The following is a 26,156-nucleotide window of genomic DNA, read 5'->3' as shown; positions in this document are numbered from 1 at the left end:
TCATGACTACTTGTTGTTGTAGTAATAAGTAATTAGTTTAATAAACTACGACTGCTAGTATCGCAATTTTTCAAGTCATTCACTCGTCGCTAAAGTCGAAATAATTTTCTTAATTTTTTTATTTGAAATTTTCAATTTATATTAAATATGGGGCATTTTCATAAAATTATTCGGAGATTAAACGGTTAATTAGTGGAAGGTATCGTGACTGATTTTAAACCAGAGCTTGTGTTAATCTGAATGTCTATGAGGAACTATGAATGCTTTGAAGGGGAAAGGGGTCTGAGATAGAAAAAAAAAGGATATTTTTGTGATTTTTTTTTCAGAGTACTGTCTTTATTAAAATTTCTAAAATTTGTGGCATTAATAAGCATCGTTTCAAGAATATTCTGATAAATTTTCATTAAAAAATATTGAAAAATAAGCCAGTGGTAGTGGGGAGAGACGAGTCAAAAAAAAGTTCCATGCGAGGCAGGATAACTCATGACTGCTTCATCTGAAATAAAAAAACCAAAAAGATTTCTTTAGCACATAAGTTTGATGGATTTGAACGAAGGAATAAACAAAATATTCATTTTTGAATTTTTGGTAAAGGTGCAATCAAAAAATTATGATTTTTACCAAAAATTGCTCCTTTTGTTTAATTAAAAAATAAGTGGGTATTGAAAGGAAAAATCCTTCGTTCAAATCCAATTTAAACTTATATACTAAAAAAATCTTTTTGGTTTTTTTATTTCAGATGCAGTCACGAGTTATCCTGCCTCGCATGGGGACTTTTTTTTTAGAGTAACTCGTCTCTCCCCACTAGCACTGGCTTATTTTTCAATATTTTTTAATGAAAATTTAGCAGAATATTCTTGAAATGTTGCTTAACAATGCCACAAATTTTAAAAATTTTAATAAAGAACATACTTTGAAAAAAAAAATCACAAAAAAATGCTTTTTTTTTTTTATCTCAGACCCTTTCTCTTTCGATTAACTAAAATACTCAATCAAGTATTTTTTTTCCCAAAAATTTTCTTTATTTTTTTTCTCAATCTATTAAAAAAAAATTGTTTTCATTAAAAAAAATTTAAATTACTCAACTCTGATAAAATTATCATTTTTTACCTCAATAATCTTGTAAGTAGGGATTCGAAAGATGAGTAAAAAAATGTGGTAAATAAAATATAATAGATAACGTTAAAATAAATAGAGACCTTTAAGTACTGTTATGCTTGTTTTTGGAAGATGATATATTGTTTTTACATTCAATTTTACAGAAAGGCTCTTTTCTATGTTTATTTAACTTAGTCTTTTTGATCCTTCTGTCAATCTTTATCTACAACAGATCCTTTAGTACTTCCGTTTTCAACCGGATGTCAATTATTACATTAAATAAAAATATGTATAGTAAAAAACATTATTTTTAAATTATATATAATAAATATATATATATATATATATATATATAATTCGACTAGTTAACTTTCATGAAATTCATATAAAAGATTAATAAATAAGTTTCAAAATATATTAGTTATTAAAACGAAAAAAAAACACACACACGAGATAATTAATATGTAATTATGTAATTAATAGTAAATTTGATGTGGCTCATGATTATGTCGATTAGACAAATTCTGGTAACGTCCATCATTTGATTCATGTTGCGAACGAAGACAATATTGATTGAAATGTGACGTTTCAGATGTTGATGATACTGTGCAATTTGTGTTGACGATAACTGAAGACGAATTATTATTTTGATAAGCGAAAGGCCATGACTGAAAAAGAGAAATTTAATGATTTAATTTTTTAATTACACTGTGAAAAATTTCCAACAAATTTTACTATGGGTGTATTGTAACCCCGGAGCAAAAGAAAACTGCTACAAAATTTACAAGTATCCCATAGTAAACGGTATGCGCAGACGACACAATTGGGATCTATGCGCATATGTTTACTATGAGACACTTGTAAATTTTGTACCAGTTTTCTTATGCTCCGGGGTTACAATACACCCATAGTAAAATTTAATTGGAATTTTTTATAGTGTAGGTAAGGAAATTATAAATTATAAATAATTTTAAGTTTTTTGAATTTTATCACATCAAAGTATAACAAGAAATAGCAGAACTGGTTAATGAAATAAAACTTCGAAACGAGTATGTACAGTGATTCGATCCACCTGGTAAAAAGTAAACATACATGACTTTTATTCAAGAATTTCTCACTGAGATGTAATCCACCTGCTGGCGTAGTTATTTTCTAAAAATTTTTTTTTTTAAATTTAATGTAAACACTGCACTAAAGCGGTGTTAAATAAACTTACACCGGTTAGTCGTGTTACTTAGTGGTGTAATCCAACTGGTGTTAAAATGTTGTGCACAAGGAGTTAATTAAGTCCTAGTGAAGTGTAAGGGTGTAAGTAAGTATTTTGAGTACAAAACAGAAAAAAAAATAATATTCTATTAAAATTACGAAATTATCGTTAATTGAGATACAAATAATTATCGATGTAAAAAAAAGTGGACGGTGTAAAAATTACACCAAATATTGTGTTAAATTTTAAAATTTTTACACCGTCAAATGTAAATGTGTAATTTATGATAATTTTGCGGTAAAAAAAAATTCAAATTTTCAAAATACTGTTTAATATCTTGATAAAATTGATATAGTTATTGAGTAAGTAATTAAAAATTTTTAATGATCATTAATCAAAATTATAACCAGTAAACCGAAATGGTGTAAAAAAATTATATTAACACCGTATTAAAATTACATGGATGCATAATTTACACCGTAGTTTTACACTGTACGGGCGTATAAATTCTCGGGAGCCATTTTTACACCAAAATTTTTACAACATTATTTAAAAAATAGCACTTTTATTAAACTGAACAAATTTCATTAATTTTTGATTACATCGAATTAAATATTCAGGAACAATCTTATATTTATTTATATTATAACCGATATTTTTTATAAAATCATAATTGATTTAAAAATGATAAATCAATTATTGATAATTTAATTATATTTTTTTCGCCATTTTAGTTTGCAAAGATTTGAATCATAGAAATCTATTTCTCATATTTTATACAATAGCACTAACATATAATTGTAGACAAATAATCATGCAATTTCTTCATCAATTAGTAAATATGTCTTGTCATTAATTTTTGAACCACTCAAATTTTTTCTTGTTTTTAAAATTAAATTTGACTTCTGATACTTGAAAAAAGAAATTTACTTATTTTTTGACACGGAAAAATTTAAACACCGCTACGGTGTTATTTTAACACCATTTTCGGAGTTAAATTTAACACGGAGGTAGTGTGGATTTACACCATTTTTTTTTACAGTATAAGAATAAAATTGAAAACTACGATTGTGGAAGATTTTGTAAACTTACCAGAGTCAAAGATAAAGGTTTCGTTGAATCTAAATGACTATCATTGTCTTCACGAAGAACTGCACGTAAATGAGCGATGTAAGTAGCAGCCAAACGAAGTGTATCTAATTTACTGAGTTTAGTATCAGCTGGTACCCAAGGTAAAGTCGTTTTAAGACGACAAAATGCTTTACTCAAAACCCTCATTCTTGCTCTTTCCCGTGCATTTGCTGCATTTCTTGGAGCACGAACTTCACCATCATCTTTGCTGTATTTATCATCCAGAGAATAATCTTCCTCGTCTAAATAACTTGTTGACATTCTCCTTTTTCGCGGCATTATCACTTTTATTATTTCCAAATTTTAAATTATTCTTATACGTTAATTTTATCAATTCAATTTTTAGAGATAACAGAAACTGGCACTTAAGAGAAATACAAAAAAAAAAAAGAAATTGAGTCAAGACTGATGGGATTCACTAAACAAGCGTAACTAATTGCTCGAGGCGTTAAGTGGATGCTGGAGTGCTGCGAGAAATGAGAACACTAAATGATGATGACGATGAATGAGAAAAAAATTAAAAAAAAGGAAAAAAAATAGAAAAGGCGGAAAATTAGTCATAGGGCGGGTTTTTGAGGCGGGACTAATGATTGAATCTTTCCACTACCAGAAACTAAGATGTTTTGTTAATAAGTCTCGAGCCAATCGTAAATCGTATGTGCTTTCAAACATATGTGTACACCTGGTCTCTTTGTTTTTAATTTTCGGTTTTGTGTTTGTTATTGTAAAAAATTTTTCATTTTTATCTTTTATTTTTAATATCTTTATGTTGTTAATGTGAGATGATATTTTTTTTTCTATCGTCCCTTCAAGGGCCACGTGCCGAAATGTAAATTGATTAACAACTTCCTTATTTATCTTAGGGACAAAAAATTATATTAGTTTGTTTTAATATAAAAGATAACTTTCATTTTTTATGTAAAAAAAAACCCGACTTTTCCTAATTTTTTAGTTATCAAAGTATCAATTCAGATATTTTTTTTTATTATCTTTTTTATTGATGTGTAAATTTAAGTTTACATAACAAGTTTTTCAGCATCTTTTTTTTTTTTTTTTTTAAGATTTTATTTTCTTTATTGGCGATAAAAATATGACGATAAATTCTAATAAAAGTCAATTTTGGAATCAATAATTTCATTTTAAATTGAACATTAAATTAAATTTATATTTTTAATAGATGATAAATAATATAATTGTTCTTTTATTGAATTTTCACTATAATTGTTTAATGAAGCGTTAATTTTTAATAATGAAAAAAAAGTTGTCAATTTTTTTGATAAAAAAATGATTAAAATTCGAAAAAAATTCAACTTGAAGTTCTATAACCCAAGTAGCACAGAGTCAACTTTAAGATGTCTTTTTTTTAAAAGACATCTTAAAGTTGACTCTGTGCTACTTGTCCTTTTGGACAAGAAAAATTTTTTTTTTCTCAGAGTCATCTTTTTTGATATGAATACGACATGCAAATGTTGATCCGAAAACAGAAAAAATTTGTGTTGTTTTTCCTGTCTCATGTCAATTGAAAAGTCGTTTAGATGACTTTTTTTATCACTAATCATAATCTATTTTTTGTTGTCACTTGTTTTAAATCTTCCAAATATGTATTTTTTCAGTGACATAAATTTCTGATTTTTTTGTCAACATATTGATGCCTTATCGACAAGTCAAAAAGTATTCTAAAAACTGATATCTTATAGATGTCACAAAAGCAAATGTGCTACCTGGGATGTCAACTTTTTTGAAATGAATTTTTTTTTGCATGTAAGAGAATTAGTAAAATTTGAATTTTTATGGATTTAATATCGACACATGAGAAATTTCCGGCTTCAACGAATTTATTTTTTCTTTTTAGCTCTTGAAAAATTTACTTGAATCTCTTCCTTGTTATTATCAACTATAATGTCAAGCCTCGTTAAATTCTGTTATTTTAAAACCGACAATTTCTCAAGTAGAATTTGAAATTTTTCGGCTGAACGGAAGAATAAAAAATTTATTGCAAAACAACTGCAGGTTTTGTCATGAAATTTTAATTCATAATCTAAAGAATAAAATAAAAAAAAATTTTACTGTATCATTTGCAGCCATTCCACACGCGATTTGATTTATTTCAAATTTAATGCCCCATAATTGAAGCTTTTATGGCATTCCGACAGTCACCAGCCTCAATAAAAAAAATATCCAAAAAAAGAAACTTTTCGGGCCTTAATGTCATATAATATACAGACAGAAGGTATATGTTTTTTTTTTATATGAGGTTTCGATTATTATATATTTTACAATCCCATAAAATAAATTGCAAATACTGGAAATATTCAAGTGTTTTTGTTGTCGTAAAAAATAACTTGATAATCTGGTTTTTACAATTCATAAATAATAACAATGATAACAATTTTTATATTTAATCTGTAAGGTTATTAATTTTATTAGGAGTTTGTAAATAATCCATAGCAAATTAGGTGATAAAATAAATAAAAAAAATAAATTGATATATAAGTAGTAGCAAATTTTTTTAATACATTATTAGTGTAAATGTATTGCCCATTTATATTTACAAAAAAATCAATATGATTTTAACACTAAAATAAACTATTTAAAATTATCTTCTTAATACTAAAAGTATACAAGAAATAAAATGCTATATTTATATACAAAAGCTTATGAAAAGCAAATAATACAATTCTATAATTATTTTTAATGATATGCAATGATCAATTAAATAAATTTTTTTTTGTACAGTCGAACTCCATTAAGTCGAATTCCATTAAAAGAGAACTGGCATTCGATAAGTCGGAATTTTTAGGAAATTCGCGCTCCTCCGTAGACTAACTGTCCGAGTTAATGGAATTCGACTGTATTTATATTCAAATAATAAACAATTAATTTGATCATTATTATTAATTTTAATAAAATATAATAATAAAATTAACAGTAATCAGGATAAAATACATTTGTCAGCTTCCTTTTGAGATTGTGACAGAGTTTGGCCGCGTCTCCTTGCACATGCAACTGCATCATTGGGTACGTAAGATATTCTAACACCTCCATAAGCTCTTCTGGGTGGTAGTGCGTATGCCGTGGCTTCGTCAGAGCTACTAGATGAGCTACATGTCGAACAACAACTTTCTTCATCATCATGTCTTGTAACTCGGCCAACATTTTCTGTAATAATTTAATTATCTATTAATAAAGTGTACATTTTTTAAATTTCCCGCTTTAGAAATTTAAAATTTAAAAAAAGGCGGGAAGTTATTGGTTTCGGTTAGATTTTCTAATTCAAACGCTTTTATTAATAAAAATGAATATTTACCCCAAGATGTGCTGGCTACTTGTTCAGGCTGCAAACTCCGCGACCGCGGAACATTGTGTTTGGACGGCGAAGATGAACACGCAGTCGCCAGTGGCATCGTAGATGAAGTTCCTTGCGCTTCGTCTCCTTCAAATCTAACTCGCCTGGATGTTGGCGTAGGTGGATCTGTTATTGGAGCAGGATTACCACAGAGGTCCGTCGTGTCAGTCGGTACGTTTGGTATTAAATGAGGAAGAGGCGGTGGCGACGGAGGCGGAGGCGTTTGCGGTGAAATTGTCGTCGATTGTGGCAGTAAATGAGGGGGTGGAGGTAACTCTGGCATACTTGATGCATGAGTCGGCGTTGAGTTTTGTACACAGCGTAATGGTTCACGATCTCTTGCTTGCATCAACCTTTGAAAATTATGAATAAATAAATAAAATATTTAAAGGATTTATTAGCTACGAAGATTCAAAAATTTAAATATACCTTCCAAGTTCACTTGGGTTCGTTTCTTCCGTATGTGTATTGCGCTCCTGCAAAAGCCTCTCGAGATTGCGTTCTAAAATTACTCGATCCAAGCCGCCAGATCGTGAACCAGCATTCGGTAGGCTTTCACATGGGAAATCTAGACAAGAAATTTGTGTAGGAGTTGTTGCAAGTGATGTAGAGCCTTGGTAGTGTTTCCTTGAAACTCTAGGAGAGTTTCTAGCTGAACCAGAGGTATACGCAATTGTATGATGCCTGGTTGATAATGGCGGGCTAGAAGATCCTTCACTTGGTGTTGGAGGTGGCGGTTTCCTGTTTTGTCTGAAATAAAATACAGCATTAAGTAAAAAAAAATAAATTTTGAACCTAAAATAACAAAAACGCATTGAAGATGATGTGATAATTTATTTTTAGCTTACTTTGGAAATGAAGAGGGCGGTGGTGGCGCAAGTGGAGGTCCAGCAGACGAATCACTGGGTGTCGTCGGTGGCTCACCTTTGCTGCAGGCAATACTGCAATAAATCGCGCCTCTTCGCGGTAAAAAAGGTCGACCAAGAAGCGAAGTTCGGCAAGTAGCGCAACAGAAGCAGGCTTCAGTAGCGTGCCAGTGTTGACCTTCATGTGACATCTGACCTTGATCTACACCGATCGGCTCACCACAGCTGTCACAATACTCGGCAAAAGAGGCGTCAAAACAGTGAAGACAGTAAGGCCGACCTTCACGCATAACGTAACGTTGACCACCGAGCTGGACATGAAGAGAAAGAATATTAAACTACTGTAGTATGATTAATTATTCGAAATTTCCGCTAAGAAATTTCGATTTTCGAGATTTTTTCTAAGATCCAAATCGTCGAACTAATTGATGACAATTTTTTTTAAATGTCAGTAGTAGAAAAAATAAGTCATAATATTATTTATCAAATGTTAAAAATTTTTTTTTAATTCTAGAGGTCAAAAAACTGCGTCAAGAGCTCGAAAATAGAGCGAAGTTTTAGAGCTGGTCAGGCGAGTTTAAGATTTTTTGTAATAATCCAGAGCAAAAATAGTAAAATTATACCTGTCGATCACATTCGAGGCATGCAAAGTGCCTCATATGCCAAGCTCTGCCTTCAGCCTCAGTACATTCATCTGCTAGAATAATCTCATCACAAGCACAGCATCTTGGTTTTAAAGTTTCTGCGTGATGCCTTCCACAGTAAAGTCTGCCTTCACGCCAGAAGTAAATGAGATCAACCAAGAGCTGCTTACAAATACAACAAATAAAACATGCTGGGTGCCAAAGTGCCGTGGGTCCAGCTCTGCTGGCACCTATCGCCATTTCTCCTGCGGTTATTGGCCTGCCGCACTCACGACAATCGTTACCGTGAGGTCGTTCTACTTGACTCGCATGTCCTCGACCAAGAGCTTCACGTTTCCTTTGAGCAGCAAACACGCGAAGCTCTCGTTTTTCCTCCTCGCTAAGACCACTGCAGTATCTCGCCTCGTTGTCATGAGGCGGCAACTGTTGTAGCAGCTGCTTCACTCGTTCTCTTTCCCCCGCACTACCAACGTAAGGAATCTTTTCCTCAGGTAGTGAACTAAAGTACAGATGAACCTGCAGGTAAAAACGGTTGAGTTGTTGGTTACTGAGGCAGTTTTTCGTACGAAAAATATTTTAAAACACTGATAATTACCTGGTCGGGTCTGAGGCCTGGTGGTACCCATGTGTATTCTTCGAGTGCGCAGCCGCTATCGTCGTCGCTCTGAGAAAGTCTTTGATGGTGATGAATAAGAGGGTCTTGAAGTACAGGTGCTGCTTCAATCGGACTCTTAAACGGTTCTTGATGAGGAGGAATAGTGCCGCCGCCAGGAGATGACGTGCTGCTGCTTTGAAATGCCATTGCCATTGCCATCGACGAGTCCGCTGTCTTGACACTCGTTCGGTGATGGTCTTCTCTTGGACATCTGCAACTTCTGCACACCTTCCTGTTAAGCAAATAATAATATAATAATTATATTGTAAGCTAGTTTAAATCCGGTATTAATAAAATATAGACGGTTGGATTATAGTCTCGTATAGTTGGCTGTTTTTATTAAGATTATCTTGAAGGGCGTCGTGGCAATTAAGCTTACGGCGGATAATTTTCTGGTCTAATCGCTGTGGGCGATTTGCAGCCAGTAAATCAACGGGTATTGCGCAATGAAGACGCGCGTGCGGATCCAATTTAATAAAATCGAATCTTACTTAATATACAGCCCTACTGAAGAAGGCTAAGAAGCGAGAAATGCGGGACGAGATAACGCGGAGTAAAAAAAGTTAGGGATGAATTAATGTAAATGAAAAAGGAAACCCGAAACATATAAGAGCTGTCATGAAATAAAATCATGAATCTCGAGAAGAAGCCGCAGGTGCTCATCCTAACGAGTGCTACAGAGCGCAGGTTAACTCGTTAACTATTCGAGTTTTAGAGAATTAATATTCCTGTCGATCGTCTGCCGATGGTAGATTTTTAAAACTGAATAAAATAAATATCCCAGAGATATTAAAAATTACTATGGTTTATTGAACGACAATGACCTTGGAAAAGAAAACGTAAATTCCCACGAGGAGGGAAAAAAGTAAAGGGGCGTCACGGTTCTGTTACTACAAATTTGTTTTACCCGTATATACATTTATTATAACTTATTTTTATTTCCTTTTCTGTGGTTGTCTTAAAAAAAGGTCTGGTTCCATTCGCAAGAGGATGATGATAGCAAATGGACTTACTCATCCTGATAGCCGGAGTTAACAACGCCATCAATATTGTATTCGTTGAACTCAGTACACCTTGAGAGTCTTGGATTCTGGTGTAGCTGATGATTGACCGAATCGCTTAAGTAATCGTGCGGAACGCAGACACGCGCACCGGTAAGAAATTGAACGCATTTTTCTGTGGGACTGGCTCGCGGGCTGACCAGCACCGAAGCACCAACAACTTCCTCACTCGCACCAGCACACTCTTGGCCTGCTGCCACTCCATTGCCTCTTATAATGTCTTCGAGGTAACATCCTGGCTTGTCATGATTATCAAAGGGTGCTCTTGAAGACGGGGACGAGCAGGTAATCCAGCTTGCCGGTTCTTGGAGATCCAGGGCAGCATTGACATTAGCTTCGGTGTTCTTTCTGCCATATAGCTTTCGCAAATAAGCTTCTTGATGGCCGCGTGTCGCCCAGCATCCTGTTGCCCACCAGCGTTTCGAGCCAAAGAGCAAACTTGTCTGCCTCCTTCTAGCCAAGCTCGACATCTCGATACACTCTTTTCCGGATAATCCAATGGCTGCATCCTTCCTTATCGTCTCTGACACCTTATCTTCTTCTTTGCTCCCCAATAACTTTTTTCCAGACGATGCTTCCTTAAATCTACTGATATATATACATATCTTTATGATATTCTCTGCTGATTATCTAGTATGCTGATAATAAAACCAAAAACCAGGGTAATAATCCTTTTGCAGGCGCGAAATTACACTTGGCAGATGTAATGTCTTCTATATATATAAATATACTACACTGAAAATGCAATAAAGATAAAGTTGTGGATGAATATCAGGGCAGGGCCTGTGTCAAAAAATACTACACCTTTAGTTAGTATGAGATAAAGCAAAACAAGTAGAAATATGTATAAATAACCGGTAGTGGAGGAAAGATTAACGTTTTAATACAAGTCGCGTATCTCCGAACTCCAGACAAGCCACTTGGTCGGCAGTTGGCTCACTTCTCGGTTTATTTCTCCACTCACATCGTGAATCGCCAGCCGGCTATTGCTTTCTTACGTGATTGCCTCGCGTGTCGTTTTTCATCCCACTAATACCATTTACTCCTTTTTATTTTGTCTTTCACATCGAAATTAGTCAATCTTTGTATCGAGAGATGCAACTCACTGTCTGCAATTATTACTTATTTTTTTTTAAGCTATTCATTGGCTACCACAACTTATTTTTCTCTCAATACCATCTATCCTTAAAAAATATCCATATCAATTATAATAAAACACTATTGCGCGTAAGTGAACAGTTAAAAGTAATGATGGTTGATATTAATTGATGGAGGCATTGTTTTAAAATTTAATCATTGATTTTTCACAGACGCGATGATCCATGAGATGGGCACGTAATACAATGGAGTTAACTTGGTAATAAACTCACTGTAAACTTGCACGATCGCTTACGGTTGCGCGGACACTGAGTAGAGTGTTCTTTGGTCGTTTAGCCCCAAGTCGTATAGTGGGGCCCCGCGGGCCTCAAGGAAGGGAGTCCGTGATGAAGAAAGAGGGAAAAAGTCTTTTAACTCGGCACCTTCTGAAAGAAAGAGATAACTGGAGAACGTTGGATACGAATATGTATGTGTGGAACTAAAAGCGTTTACGCCTACCCTCTCTTTTCCTCTTTTTCCCGCAACACTACCACTGTCTACTTCACCAGTATATATGTATATATTTATATATTAGAAATGAATATATATATGGTGTATTGGAGTTCCGACGCCTTGGGCAAAATAAACGAGTAAGCTCCAAACGTGAGAGGCATGTTTGTGTCTTGCGAGTCAATCGATCTCCATAGATCCTGTCTAGTCTATATCGAGAAAACAACTCATTTTTTATTGTGTTATTATGAAATCTTCAAAGTCTCCGTTCGGATAAAAACCAATCACTTAATAGTCAATTTGACAGGACTCGATTGTTTCTATGAATAATGTGTGTTTTTTTTTTTTTTTTTTTTTTTTTTGATAGAAAAAAAAAATTAGTCATTGTATGTTTTAACCATCAGAAATTATGATTTTAAAAATTCTTAGTTGATTTTTGATGAAAAATTTGAAGATTTCAGACGGATAATTTTTTTAATCGAAAAAAAGAGAATTTATTTCAAGATATCGTGATTTTTTAGTAGTAATGTGAACGAATTTCGATTTTCTGCAGAATATGTTTTTACTATTTTTGAAAACAGACATATATGAAGTTAGTAACTGATCATGTCAGGGACTGAAGACTTTTCTGGAGATTAATGAGAACTACGAGATCTCAGTAACTATTTCTGTCACTAAATAGTGAATTCTATAAAAAAATAAGAGCTGTGCTGTTTAAACTATGAACGATGGCTATTTTAACAGTAACCAGTAGCACAGTATTGGTTACTGTTTAAAAAGTAATAGTAAGTGTTAAGCAATGACTTACTTCTGTTCTAATATCAATCAGTCATATTAAAATTTATTTTTCCATATACATTTCGTCGACTGCTAAGCAGAACAGTAACCAGTACTATTTACTCTCTAAATATGAATCAGTGAAATTCACTTCGAATAAGTTAATATTCACTGGGAACCACTGGCTGAATTAGTGGTTATGGCTGTAGAAATAGTGACTATCCACAAGGAGAAAAAATTATGGTAACTGTTCCTAGTACGTTTATGAAATATCCCATACCGTTATGGTAATGATTACTTGGGATTATGGGATATAGACCCATACTTTCTGGGAAAAGTTTCCATAAGTATGGGAACAGTTCCTATATCGCATGTGAAAAAATCATGGTAACGATTACCATACTCATAGGAATAGTTCCCATAAGCAAATAGGAACCAATCCTATAACCACATTATAACGGTTCCTAAGTGTATATGGTAATGGTTACCATGATATTATAGTAACGTTTACCATAATTCCATAGGAACTATTCCGATACCATATGGGAATTATACCCATAATTATAGGAATGATTACCATAATATATATGGGTGTTGTTCCTATAATCAACATTTAAAAAAAACCGGTTACCATGCAGTATGGGAACCATTCCCATAATATATTGTAACTGTTACCATAAATTTCACAAATTAATTTTTAAAAAGTGGATATTCAATAATTCCAAGTGCAAACCACTAATTTCAAAAAATGGTTTTTTCTTCAGTTCCTACAGCAAAATATTTCTTGCGTCAAGAAATGATTTTTTTCTGTGTCAAGAAAAATATTTTTTGCGTTACACATGAGATTAAAAATGCAATTATATCGATTGATCACTCGAAAAAATATTGTTTCTACAAAAGTTTTTTTTTTCTATACAATAATAAATGGTAACAGTTAAAGAAAAATTAACTGAAACAAAATTTTCCATTGAAAAAGTTGATGCTAATTACAGACAATTAAACAGCCTTCAAGAAATATTTTCATAGTTATAGTATTCTTCAAGATCATTATATATGATAAAGAAAAGTCATTGCATTCCGGTGTTTGGTGCGTGCAGACTATCACAGTGGGGATAAGTGCGCGCGCTAGTCCACGACGAGAAAATCAACAAATTTAATGATATATTTGATTGTAATTATCGCGAAAATCAAATAACCTGTTTGTAAATTATTTGCAACATAGTAATTGAAAAAAAATCTATACATCATTTAGATGCGCGTATCAATGAGTTATTTTAATACCCCGCTCAATAATACATTTTTCTGTAGTATTTTAAAAATTTTCCATTACATCCTGTATAAAAAAAATGATTGGACTCTCTGATAGACATGAGTTCTATTAAAATCTGTCGGCTGTATCTTTTATAAGCCTTTGAAGTGAGAGCAGCTTCACATTCTTCTTTTATGCGAGCGCGAGCAGGCAATTCAGAGTTACCGAGGATGAAATAAGATTCCAGATCTTATCACAAATCATCTTAGGTCAGAGATCGCGCCTCAAGAGGCCTGTGTCACATACAAGGAGATTAGAACAGGTGTACAAGAAATATATATACATATATATATATACATATATTTATAAATAGATACGGTATTATAAAATGTGCACGCGTTTGCGATTCCACGGTTTACGTTAGTTGCGCAGTAGTCGGAAACCTTCTGGCCTCTTCCCACAGCTCCTGGCATTCATTACAACTTCCTGAGTACCGTCGAGCTAAACTGGCGTACGAGTCTATAAAATCACCAACACTTTATAATATTAAATTAAATACCCATATCATTATATGATACCCGATAAGCAACAAATAAATTGAATTTAAACTAATAAGGGTCATATTTCAATGGGAATAAATTCTGCTGATACCCAGAGGAAGAGTCTGCAGATGAGAAAGTGACTCTTGAAAAGATCTTACTCTCCAATATTTACCATCCACCCTATTGTCACCACACTTTGGGTATTCTTAACGAGTCGGCAAATATGCTGGCAAGTTTACTGTTGACACAACTGGGTTTTTGACATCGCAAGTTACCACTAGCGTACACCAAAGGACAGCAAAGTAGCCTTCAGATCCAAAAAAGCCGTTTGTTATTCTTTGACAGGAAGAAATATATATCCAGAAGCTGGGATGAAATGAAAGGTAAAATTCCTGTGGAAGAGATGCCCTTGGGCATATGAGTCTATATACCATGTCCAGGAGTATGCAAGTAGTAATATACAAGCAGTTGCTCAAAAGGATAAGAGATTTAGAATGAAATTATGCAGATTGCAGACTTGACTCTGATGGGCCTTGATGAGGCTCGGACCTACGTGATCCTGTCGGGACGTGCCGCGACGCGCTGTATACCATCTATATACATATATATACATATACTGAACATATATTGGCATCCTTGACTTGAGTAAGGAACTAAATAATGCATCATACACAGATCTGAAATGAAATCAGTGTAGAAACATTTATTTTCCCAAGTTATTTCTCATAATTGATACTTTATCATTTTGTAAACATATATGTATATATATTATATATATATATATATATATATTACAGTTATATTTAATTTACTCAACGAAACTCCTTCTAGAATTACGTAGATTATTAATAAAACATAATTTTTTAAAATTCAAATTCCTCGGGGATGGCTTTCTCCTTTCCTCTCTTCAGTTTCATCAGACATACTCGTGTGTGATTCCGATCAGCTGCCAGAGATCCGGTTTACCTATGTTGTCCAATAAACATCCAACGTTTCTCGGACAAAGTACTGCGTTCAAAAGTCACACAAAATTCATAAGACGTTTGCATATATACTGCATATGTAGATCGACTGAATATTAAATGTAAACTTTAATACACTTGACACACTTCAAGTCTGATATGGGAAAGTTTCGTCCGATAAAAAGAAAAAAAAAAAAAAAGAAAAAGAATAATATATACGAAGAAAAGTATGAAATAACTGCATGAATATTGCGAGTGAGTGCACTGGCCTTGATGAGTATCCGGAGGACATTGGCATCCTTGAAATCTCGTATCGTAAACCGGCGTTGATTATCCTGCACTCCAGGTGGTAGACCCAGTGATATCCGAGTCAACAAATAGAATTCGCTTTGACATGACAGTACGATTTGTACTTTCGTCACTTATCAAACTGATGTTTATACTTTTGATGACAGGGACGAATATTTTAATTAATTAATCTTTTGAAAATATATATGAAGCAAAACCAGATACTTATCCCCTATGAAAAAACAATATATGGTTAGAATATATAAAATCATATGCAACAGAAAAATATATGATATATTATATGTATACCATATATGTAACTTATATGTTTTTTATATGAAGGATATACATTTACATTTACCTTATAATATATTGTATTGATATATTTCTTTTTATATTAAAAAAATATAAAATTTATATATGAAATGAAATATATGGTTGCGTATAATTTATATTATATATGGCACCATATATTTTCTTTGTTATATTTTAGCATATATTTTATTCGGCGTATATATGTATATGGTTATATTATTTATATATGAATAAGAAATTTTTTTTTCTATACACAATATAAATATATGTTTTTATATATGATCAGAATATATTTGCCGTATATGATAGAAATATATATTTTTATGTATGATAAAAATATATTTTTTATATATGATTGACATATATATTTTATATATGCTAAACATATACGGACTCGTATATATGAATATTATATTTGTGAATATAAAAAAAAATATATCAGAAAATATAGTCAAATTGGCCAGGTATATTTTGTGATATCATATATTTTTACATATATTTTAATCATATATCTTATTTTCATACGGGATTAAATTAAAAATCTTATCTTGATCTGTTCTTCAGTACTCGTTCGTGTATGAAAACATCTACAGGTTACGATTCTCTTGAATTGATGCTTACACTTTAAATTTATATGTTGCTTGTATCTATAACTTTCAATTACAACTGTTCGTTCGATAATAATTATAACGTTAGTTAATTTCCACTGACTGTAACAGCGTCTTAATTAGAATAGATTTGTTTCATTGAAAATCTTATTGTCCATTTTGTTTTGTTTTCTTTTTTACTGATAAACAAAATGGCGAAAGAATTTACAAGACACATAAAATACATAGGAATGCACGATCTGGACATTGGTGCGCCGACCATTTCTTGCAGAGATGGGTAATTATATTTTACGATCTAGAAGTCGTGGGCGCCATTTTTAAGTGTCCAACCGACGTCTTAACGTCACTATATAATGCTGACGGTGTCGCGAAACCGGGATAACCATGAACCAGTCGCTAGACCCCTATAGTCACCATGAAAAATTAACATCATATATACATACATATCGATATATACATATATACGAATCTAAATGAAAATAATGTAGATATCATGAACTCGTTATGCATATGCACGCACACGAATCGTAATTCACGCAACACGAATAAATCAAATTGACATTCTATATCTGTTGAAGTAAACTGGTCAAGCCATCCACCGGAATACCAATTCAGCTGTTGTATATATTGTATATACCGTAGCTCATTTATACATCTATATATATATTGGTTTCACATGTTTTACCTCTTTTTACTTTCACATGATGATCACAGTAGAATCAGGATATATCCCGATTAGATTCCTTAAGACCACAAGAATTCTTGCCATGTCCCTCTAATATACTATTCTGTGGTAACTCGTCCGTATGGAATAAAAATAAAGTTCGAACATAGTATAAAGAGCGACGCGTGACGACGATCATGTTTGTATATATAGCAAACTTGGTTTACCCTGTGGACGTAATTATCCGATGGAAGCAATATAAGGAGGTAGTTACAGGACAAATTGAATAAATAGCTACGCATATTATAACCCCAAAGGCTCTTATTTGTAAACATTATTTTACGATAGCTAGTTTATTGAGTGGCATTGTTTATCAATCTCTTGTTCTATCTCGGTTTTTATTGCGCAGCCAATTAGACGCAGACACGCAATAAAAAAAATTAAATAAAGGATAATATTGTGAAGCTGAGATTAAGCAGAGGTGCAATCAAGTGTCGAATGGTTTTTTAGAGTAGATTTTTCGAGAACTATCTTTCTTCAGCTTCAGGGCGTGCGCGCAGGAAACCGCAAGGTCTTATTTCCAGGTATAGAAATCGAGACTGTAATTTTGAGCTGGAATATAAGGATCCGTGCTTAAGAGAAAGAGAATGAGCCCGAGGGCCTTATCTTTCGTGCTACCCTCAGATTACGTAAACCGACATCGGCTTTTAAGTGTCGCTTCCACTGTTTTCTTTACTTCTCTCTTATGTGAATCATAAACGATACCAATGTACAGGATCGTAGCTCGGTTCGAGATTCTATCAGTCTTCTAATTGCTTTTTAAATTTTAAAAGTCACTGTTTCTTTAGCCGATCTATGGATGTGTGTTGTATGTTTATAGAAGATGTAATAGTTTAAATTAAGCCCGGGATAATAAAAGTATAAGAGCAAGTGCTGATCAAGAAACCGGTGGAATTCCATGCTTCCCTTTTTTCCTTTAGTTCCCGCGGGCTCATGTTTAACGGTTGGCTAGTTTCGCTGATGCTCCTCATCGTACGCCGTACCGAATCGCGTTGTTCTGCTAAGGTGGTCCAGCGGATGTCCAACCAGATAAAAAACTTGTAAGAAAGAAGATAAGAATAGATGACCAAAAGAAAAAAATTCGTCTAATCGTCTTATCCAGTGTTATTACCAATTTGTTCCGTGTTTCAGAAAAAAAAAAATTGTTCAATCAAAATAACATTTGATGATTTATAACTTTTTATTCAAGTAATTGTTCCTTTCACCTGTAAAAGAAGATACTGTCTTGTATCATTTGTCACTTTTTTATGGATTGAAAAAATTTTTTAAACTGGGATTAGTAAAAAAAATTTAAAGATTGCTCAAGAATTTTTTGAATTATATGTTCTCGTGAGAATCGGGTTCTTTATATTATAAATTACATTATTTGTACATTAACTTTGTGTACTGATAATTTTCACCTGAAAATATTGATGATTAAATTTTAGTGTCATTATTTAAATTGTCATGAAATTATTTTTAATGTTTTCAACCGAATTTAAGTTCGAAATTATGTACAGCGCAGTAGAATGGACGCATCTTTTAAAGCCCGAGGGTATCTGGATCCCATCTCGTTGAAGATAGTTAAGAAGCTAATAACTATAAAAGATGAATAAAGCATTCGATCGCTAAACATATTTTTAGGATCAAGAATATATCTATATATTTTACACATAAAAACCTTTTACAAGGATTTTAAAGAAATGTCATATAACCGTTTGAGTGTTTCAATTTCTTAAAATAAACCCAAGTTTATAGTTTCGGAACGGATTTATTTTATTAACTTCCATTTCAAGTGGTAATCATTTCCCATAAAAATAAATCAAAAAACTGGAAAATCTAACCTGCATGATTCACTTTCATTCAAAAAGTGATCAATAGATGGCGCTCTTATACAAGTACTAAAAAAAATAAAATGAAATAATGATGACAAAAAATGGCAGCTAAATTTTTTCATAAATTGTCAGCTTTAAGTTTTTATTTATCATTGAACTAAATGAATTTGAATAGTGATTTTCTATAGAGTTCTTTTATTGAAGAATTCAAATGTAATAAAAAATAAAGTAGATCTATTGGTTGGGTTTTTTTTAGGTTATTGTGTTTATCAACATCCGGACATACTAATGGACATCGCAGGTTTTGTACATTTTGTTTTTTAGATTATTTTTAAAAAAAAGTGACTTGAAATTGTGTTCGTTTTATTTATTAATAAATTCTTTCAGATGGTACGAGGTTTGTTCTAGTTGAGCATATTTGAATAAGTATAAATATGACTTTTACGTGAGTGAATCAACTCGGACACGGTATTTGCTTCGCAATTGAATATATAATTCACAATTATTTGAAAATATTTCTAGCATCATTATTTAGAAGTTTATCAATTTTTTGCAATAGTATTATCAGAAATAATAAGACAATATAAAATTCAATCTAAGATTTGTTCATAAAAAATTCAATTCTTGGGAACGCATCTATTTCTATAAAAAGCGATATTCATATCTTTTATATAAATTTACGATGATTTCCAATATCTATGAATGTAAAACTATTATTTTTATTATTGTGCCAATAAGATATGATTATAGAGAAAATTGAATTTTCTATTACAAATATATACACTGCAAAAAAATTTTTGAGTGAACGCAGATTAAATCCAGAGAACAGAGAATACGGAGCGAGTGATTTTTTATTTATTTGATTCCCTCCAGAGTAAAGTTAACTTCATAAAGAAGTTTATTTTAGCATCAAAACTCCATATAGATGCGAATTTAAATAAAATCTACGTCAGAATTCAAATTCACCCCCAATTTTTGATACAGTGACAAATATGAAATTCAAAATTATTCAAAACTTTTTTTTGACATTAACATGAAAGTCTAAGATTAATCAGAGTACACTAGCCAATTAGAGAATTGTTTTTAAATGAAAAAGATGTTATTCCATTAAATAAATTGAATTTACTTTTTTTTTCTTATCTGGATTAGATGAATTACGCCTCATGTCAACCATATAGGGAACGCTACAAAGACAAGCCCAAGATTCAATCAAGAGTCTCATCAAGACTGCGTCGAGCATTTCTGCAGGCTCATGATCAGGCCCAGAATATCCATCTCGGTTACATACTTCACCCGCTTAAATCGGATGTGCCCGGCCCAAATCAGGATCAAATAATAAAAACCTCGAGTCGTTTATTCTTCAATATCAACAATATTTAAGCCGAATTAATAAAAAATTTTTAAAAATAATTTAACAAAATGTTATGAATAATGCATCCGCTAAAAAAAAGTGGATAGCGGGTGATAACTAAAATGATAAGCAATTTATTCATATTTACATAAATTATCTGCATAGCAATAAAATTAAAAAAATATATGCACATATTATATGGGCCAATTTGCTTATAGATCGAGAAATTCATTTCCTCATGTTTATGTAATAGTTGTTGTCTGCGAATATTAAATATTATCCTCAAGAATTAATGCTACCGTACGATGACTGCTGATTGCGCTGAAAAGAACCATCCAGCACACAAGAGTACAAGGGAAGAGTTAAGCTACCGAGAGAATCACTCATGGCAACACTTGCAAACACTTGGCTTATAACACCGTGCATCATGCAAGTTAGCACCAGTGTACAGTAACAAAAGTGCACAGCATTCCGTATGGCGTCAGCGTGAATTATCGCCTGGAGGGTTAGATGAAGGAGCAAATATAGGATACAGGATGTGTACACACGTTACTTTGTTACCACGTGGTTTTAATACTTTACAGTTTCATCATTAATTTTATTTGAATAAAAATAATATGAAGCTGTGAAAAGTTCAGTTTTAATCTTAGAAGTCATAAAAACAAAATTAAATACACCATGACGGATTGTAGAAAAACCTACGCTAGATTGTAATCTTCTAGAAATAGATTTCCGCATTGAAAAAAAATACATTAATCCTACGACCACTTAAACATGGAAAAATATTAATTTATGGTTTCGTTGACTCAATGCATTCATTTCGGACAAAATATCATTTCGGATGAAATGCTTGTTCTATTACACGGACCTTGGCCGCTCTACTTTCTCTCTCGCACCTATCAAATAGCTCCAATTTTAAAATTTTATAGCCTGACAATAATATTTCATGAACGATTTTTTGCAGACAAGCCTATACGATTAGTTTTGTAATTAAAATATCTTACTTATGATACCAATTTCGATTGGTTATCAGAACACTACAGTTTTCTATATTGACTTACCTGTTTACATCTGCTTGGCTGGTAGCCATGCACAGAAATAAATAGACAAGCCTACGAAGGCAAATTCTGTGTATTAAAAACTATCAGTTGAAATGAAATTCATTCGGTTATCAAAAGTGTGAAGGTGATGAAAAAAAATTGATTAAAATTAATTTAATTAAAAATAGCCATGAACACTTTTTGATAGCCAAGCCATCATAAGCATGTTTGTTAACAAATTATATTTGATAAAAAATATGTCTCATCTGGTTATCCGATGGGTGAAGGTCGATCTCTCACGGTCTCCTCTACTAGGAATGCCTGGAACATCAAAACAGGCTAATTTCTGACTGATAGTGCAGCAGAAATGATGCTGCACCGAAAATATGTAAATTTCAGCAATTGAACAAGAAAAAAAATGGGTTTCTATTAATTTACTGATATTTTTTATTGGGACTCATACTATTTTTAAAATTTTTCATACAACTGTTAGTTTGGTTGGTTTCGACTGGCATTGAAATTTTCAGTTTCAATGCGGGTATGAAAAATATTTATATGAAAGCTGACATCTATACTAGAGTAGAATATCATGCGACTAGAATTTGATCAATAGATTGTTTATAGTAACAAGATTCTCATTAGAGATTAACTATTAGAGTTCAAAGCCTAGACGCATTACTATCAATTAAGGCGACGATAATAATGTATCGAGGTTCGGGATAGAGTAAAGTAAAATCTTGGAGAGCTGGGAAGCAAGAGAATGGAACAACTCAGTTCGGCAAACGTTTAATCCTCTGTAACGGCCTAGGAATATAGTTAGCTGAGAGGTGCGCTAATTTCCCTAATGCCTCGCTTCGTATTGTTCGTAACGTCGTTAACGAAAATACAAGATAATAGAAGTGAGGAAATCCCTTTAGAGTATCTTAAATAATCTTAAGAACTTATGCACATTCAATTATTTTAGATGTTATCTCTCTACTAATACTCACAACATTATTATACCTCCTATATAAGTCACAACCTATATATGATGTCAATTAATGAGAGTATTCATTTTATTGCTTTGTTCGAAATATTATTGTATTTATACTGTGAGAAATGAAACGATAAATAGTCCATCTGGTGTCAGATAATTTAATAATTATACTACAGCTACTTGGGTCCAAAAATTTGATGTAATTTGAATTTAACTAGACTGGATTTTAACTAATTGGTATGTTTTTGAATTTTTTATCAAAATTCTAAACTGTTTTTGATCTGCAGACAATCGAAAACAGAAAAAAAAGTCTAATTTCGGTTTAGATAAAAACAAAAAAAAGCAAAATATTTTGAGAAGAGTTTGATTTTGATCTACAGGCAACCAAAACCAGACTAAAAATTAAAAAAAAGTCTAATAATAGTCTAACTAAAAATTTTTATTTGATTTACAGCAGATAAAATTTTTGAACCTGATCATGGAATACTGATATGTCTTGACTTCAACCCCGTTCAAGTATCAATCCGTCAGAACTCACATTATGAGCATTTAGATTACGACATTACTCAAATTATAAAACGTCTGCAGCGCGAGACAAAAAAACACGTAAGTAAAGGGTTAAAAATTGAGTCCATTTTTCCAGTTTATTAAGCATCGTAGTTATTGTGACATCTCGCTAAGAGTATGAGGGCGATCCTTGTGGGCTTAAGGGCAATGCTAATTCCTTGATTATCAACCTTCTCATCATTCTTGATCTTATAAGTATACAGACTACCGCAGCGAGGTCGGCTTAAATTCGCTTACTGTTCATGTCTCTCAAGAGACCAAGAGACATCTCTTGGTGATTTCCAGAGTGTAGGATGAACTTCAGGGCTGCGGATCACTGTACATATATATTGTAAGGAATAGTATATGTAGATAAACGTCGGTTCAAGCTGAAACTTGACTTGTAGCAGGGTAACAAGGATAAGTGAAGAAAAGACAAAGGCAATGCGTTAAAATGTCTCGGCATCTGTTACCACCAAGAGGCTGTTTGAAATTATTAATCCTGTCAAAAACAGTAAATCATATTTCACGTATAGTCTGGGTGAGAAAAGCTAAGGTAAATTGCCATTGTACTTCAAACGAATGAGGGAGATACGAATACATATCTGGTGAAAAAACTAAACCCAGTGACGAAGGCACCTGTCTACGATCTTGATTTAGAGTCTTTATATTATCAAACCCGTCTCTTTACGTGTCCCAATTGATTTATAGTCGAGAAAAACTTAACTTCTCAATATTTTTTCCTCTTGGTTTTTTTACCCAATGAACATGAATTAACAAGTACTTTCATGAGTGACTTTTTTTACTGAAAGTAAATATGGTAGCAACTCGCAGTATTTTTTCAGATTTGAGGATGGTATGCATGTAAATAAATATACAATCCCTTTGGCATGAGAGTACGTAAAAAAAGTCCTGGTTAATTAATCGCGGACCCGACTCTCATTTCGCCTGTGTAATGGAATTTCTGTGGAACAGTCGAGTGTGGAGTCTACGCATGATAAACAGAGAGAACCCAGCGCAAAGCGAAAATTCTACATGTTCTTTAGGAATGTGCCAGACTGACAATACTGCTGAAAAATTCCATATGTAATTTACATAGAAAATATTTGGGAAAAAATATGTGTACAGAAGTATACTTCTATGTATAGTATGAGTATAGATGTAATGTATGCCAATAATAATTTAGTGATCAGTGAAGGGGTGGAAGAGTCTACAAGGGGTAGTTCAATCACTCCCTGGGTGCTCGTTTACCTGTACACCAGACTATTTTGTATTTCGGGTTAGTTTGCTGAAGATATTAATTACAACATGGCGGTATTAATCATTGAAAGTTTAAATAATCGAATATTTAAAAAAAATTTTTGTTGTAGATACTGCGGATTTTATTTGAATTCGAATTCTTGTCACTCGGAGTTCGGAGTTTTTAAAAAGATCTCCTCGAATATGGAATGAATAGAAGTTTTTTTTTTTAGCAGTGATGCAGATTTTTTTCAACCCGCATTTACTTTGATTCAGAGTTTTGATTTTGAAATAAACTCTGCTTCAGTCACTCCGAATTTACTCCAAATTTTTTATGGATAAAACAAGAAGAATAAATATGAAGATTTAGAAAAAAATTATAGATAATTGGTGACTACTTAAAGAAGCGTTTTGAAAAATAGTTTGATACTAGGGTAAGAAATGTGAAAATTACTTTCCCTCATTATAAGTGTTTAACAGTAAAAAAAGCAGAGGGGCTAGAAAACTGAGTGTACGAAAACGAAGCATGAGTTTTAAAAGTAATTTTTGTTGCTCGTTGACGAGACTGCCACGGCAAGTTTACTCAGTTGGAAATGAGCAGAAAAAAATAAGGGAGAGACACTGAATTTTCCCACTGGTGATATAACGTTATGAATGCATAAAAAGTCTCGTAAACTCGAGGAGATGGCGTATACCTTGCTACATTCGACGGAGTATATCTTTCTTTCGGTTCAGGAGAGGAGAGATACCAGATTTTATAAACCATTATTCATGTTGCATGTTTTTATGCGTATAAGAACAAAAAAACCTAAGGGAAAAATATTTAAAGTTATACTAGTCACGTTTTTAAATCTTCTTACTGAAGAAGCTTCGATAGATTGCGAAAATATAAATAAAATTTATGTTTAGCTTAGCTGAATTTAATATTGATTGAAGGAATAAATTCGTGGGAAATTCAAAACTGTAATAGAATTCGTAAATTACCGGGTCCAAAAATTTTAACATTTCTATTCAATTTTACTTTTTATTTGTACACACAAGAAAAGGATTTCTTGGGGTGAAAAAATTTGAGTTTAATTTTGGTCACCTGTAGATTAAAACCAGACTTTTTTCTCAAAATATTTTGCTTTCTTTGTTTTAATCCAGACCAAAATTAGACTTTTTCTGTCTTTTATTTTTTTTAGTCTGTTTTTTATTCTTTAGACAAAAAACAGCTTAGAATTTACCTGAAAATCTTCAAATAGATCAAAATTAATATTTATCATTGCTGGTAATTGAGAATCTCAAAAATGGAATTCAGAATTCAGCGAAAGTGTTGACGTAGTTTGCGATGAATTCAAAAGAGTGCGCTTATGCAGGTGTACTTTTCAGGTAAACCTCTAACCGGCCGACTTCTTCAGCAACAACCGCAATTTACAAACCGGTTTCTTCTGTTGGTTTACCATCAATCTATACCTTCAGGATTTCACAATCGGTACAGCAGGCAGCAGATGCCATCTGAAGATTTGAATCTTCTGTTTTAATACCAACAATATCTATATAAAGACTTTGTTATTACGATGTGGAATAGGGAGTTTCTGATAAAATCACATGATGCATATTACAAATGTATAGAAAATATATAAAATGGGTAATGTGGTTCTGTTATAAAACCCCGAAAATGTATCTGCTTGGTGCGGTATATCGGTATAAATAAATACTGGTATAAAATTCAAAGAGGTTCAGGCAATTTCGGGTAAGCCTAGAGGGTGGCATATGCTAATACTAAATCCCAGTACACTGGTAAGCCGACCCTCGAGTATCGTCAGATCGTTCGCAAGCAACGAGAGTTTATCTATTTTCCTAGTGTCTGTGATAAGAAGGAAAGGTTGACAAGGTTGGCTTTTTCCGTAACGGGGATGGAGTCCCGGGAAATTCGGGACAAGTTGCGATGGTTATCTTAAATTTAGGGATGCATCCCCCGAACCACATAACGGAAATTGAGCCCAAGTTGAGTACAGATGAAGGAGATCGAACAGAAATTCACTACCTCCGGATCATCTTTAGATAACTTTGGAAATGTTTATTGGTTGTATTTTATACCAGTGATTAGGTTATCGTTTCAGATACATATTATATATCATATTAGGA

At 32.7% G+C, this 26,156-nt stretch overlaps 2 protein-coding genes across 8 annotated transcripts in view; both read right to left on the bottom strand.

Moving 5' to 3' along the window:
* Positions 1–1,206: 1,206 nt before the first annotated feature.
* On the bottom strand, positions 1,207–3,938 carry LOC103579678 (musculin). Its single transcript, XM_008561152.3, has 2 exons — positions 3,398–3,938; positions 1,207–1,766 (listed from the first exon to the last, which is right to left on the bottom strand). The coding sequence occupies exons 1-2, from the start codon at positions 3,713–3,715 to the stop codon at positions 1,575–1,577; spliced, it is 510 nt and encodes a 169-aa protein (XP_008559374.1). The 5' UTR covers positions 3,716–3,938; the 3' UTR covers positions 1,207–1,574.
* Positions 3,939–5,984: 2,046 nt separating this feature from the next.
* LOC103579676 (protein prickle) overlaps positions 5,985–26,156 on the bottom strand; it is a 69,484-nt gene continuing 49,312 nt past the window's right edge. For 6 of the 7 annotated variants that reach the window (XM_053742774.1, XM_053742775.1, XM_014441026.2 and 3 more), the window contains 6 exons: positions 8,888–9,179; positions 8,272–8,808; positions 7,631–7,959; positions 7,212–7,532; positions 6,744–7,135; positions 5,985–6,595 (listed from right to left, as the gene is read on the bottom strand). In XM_053742774.1, coding sequence (XP_053598749.1) covers positions 6,369–6,595; positions 6,744–7,135; positions 7,212–7,532; positions 7,631–7,959; positions 8,272–8,808; positions 8,888–9,179 — 2,098 coding nt within the window. In that variant the 3' untranslated portion in view covers positions 5,985–6,368. Of the gene's footprint in view, positions 6,596–6,743; positions 7,136–7,211; positions 7,533–7,630; positions 7,960–8,271; positions 8,809–8,887; positions 9,180–9,960; positions 11,430–26,156 lie in introns of those variants that run through there. The other variant, XM_008561144.3, reaches the window with a different exon arrangement.

This window comes from Microplitis demolitor, chromosome 2, assembly GCF_026212275.2.
Source record: "Microplitis demolitor isolate Queensland-Clemson2020A chromosome 2, iyMicDemo2.1a, whole genome shotgun sequence".
Taxonomy (NCBI): Eukaryota; Metazoa; Arthropoda; class Insecta; order Hymenoptera; family Braconidae; genus Microplitis; species Microplitis demolitor.
The sequence above is the reverse complement of the archived record's forward strand: the minus strand, read 5'-3'. Positions and strand labels throughout refer to the sequence as shown.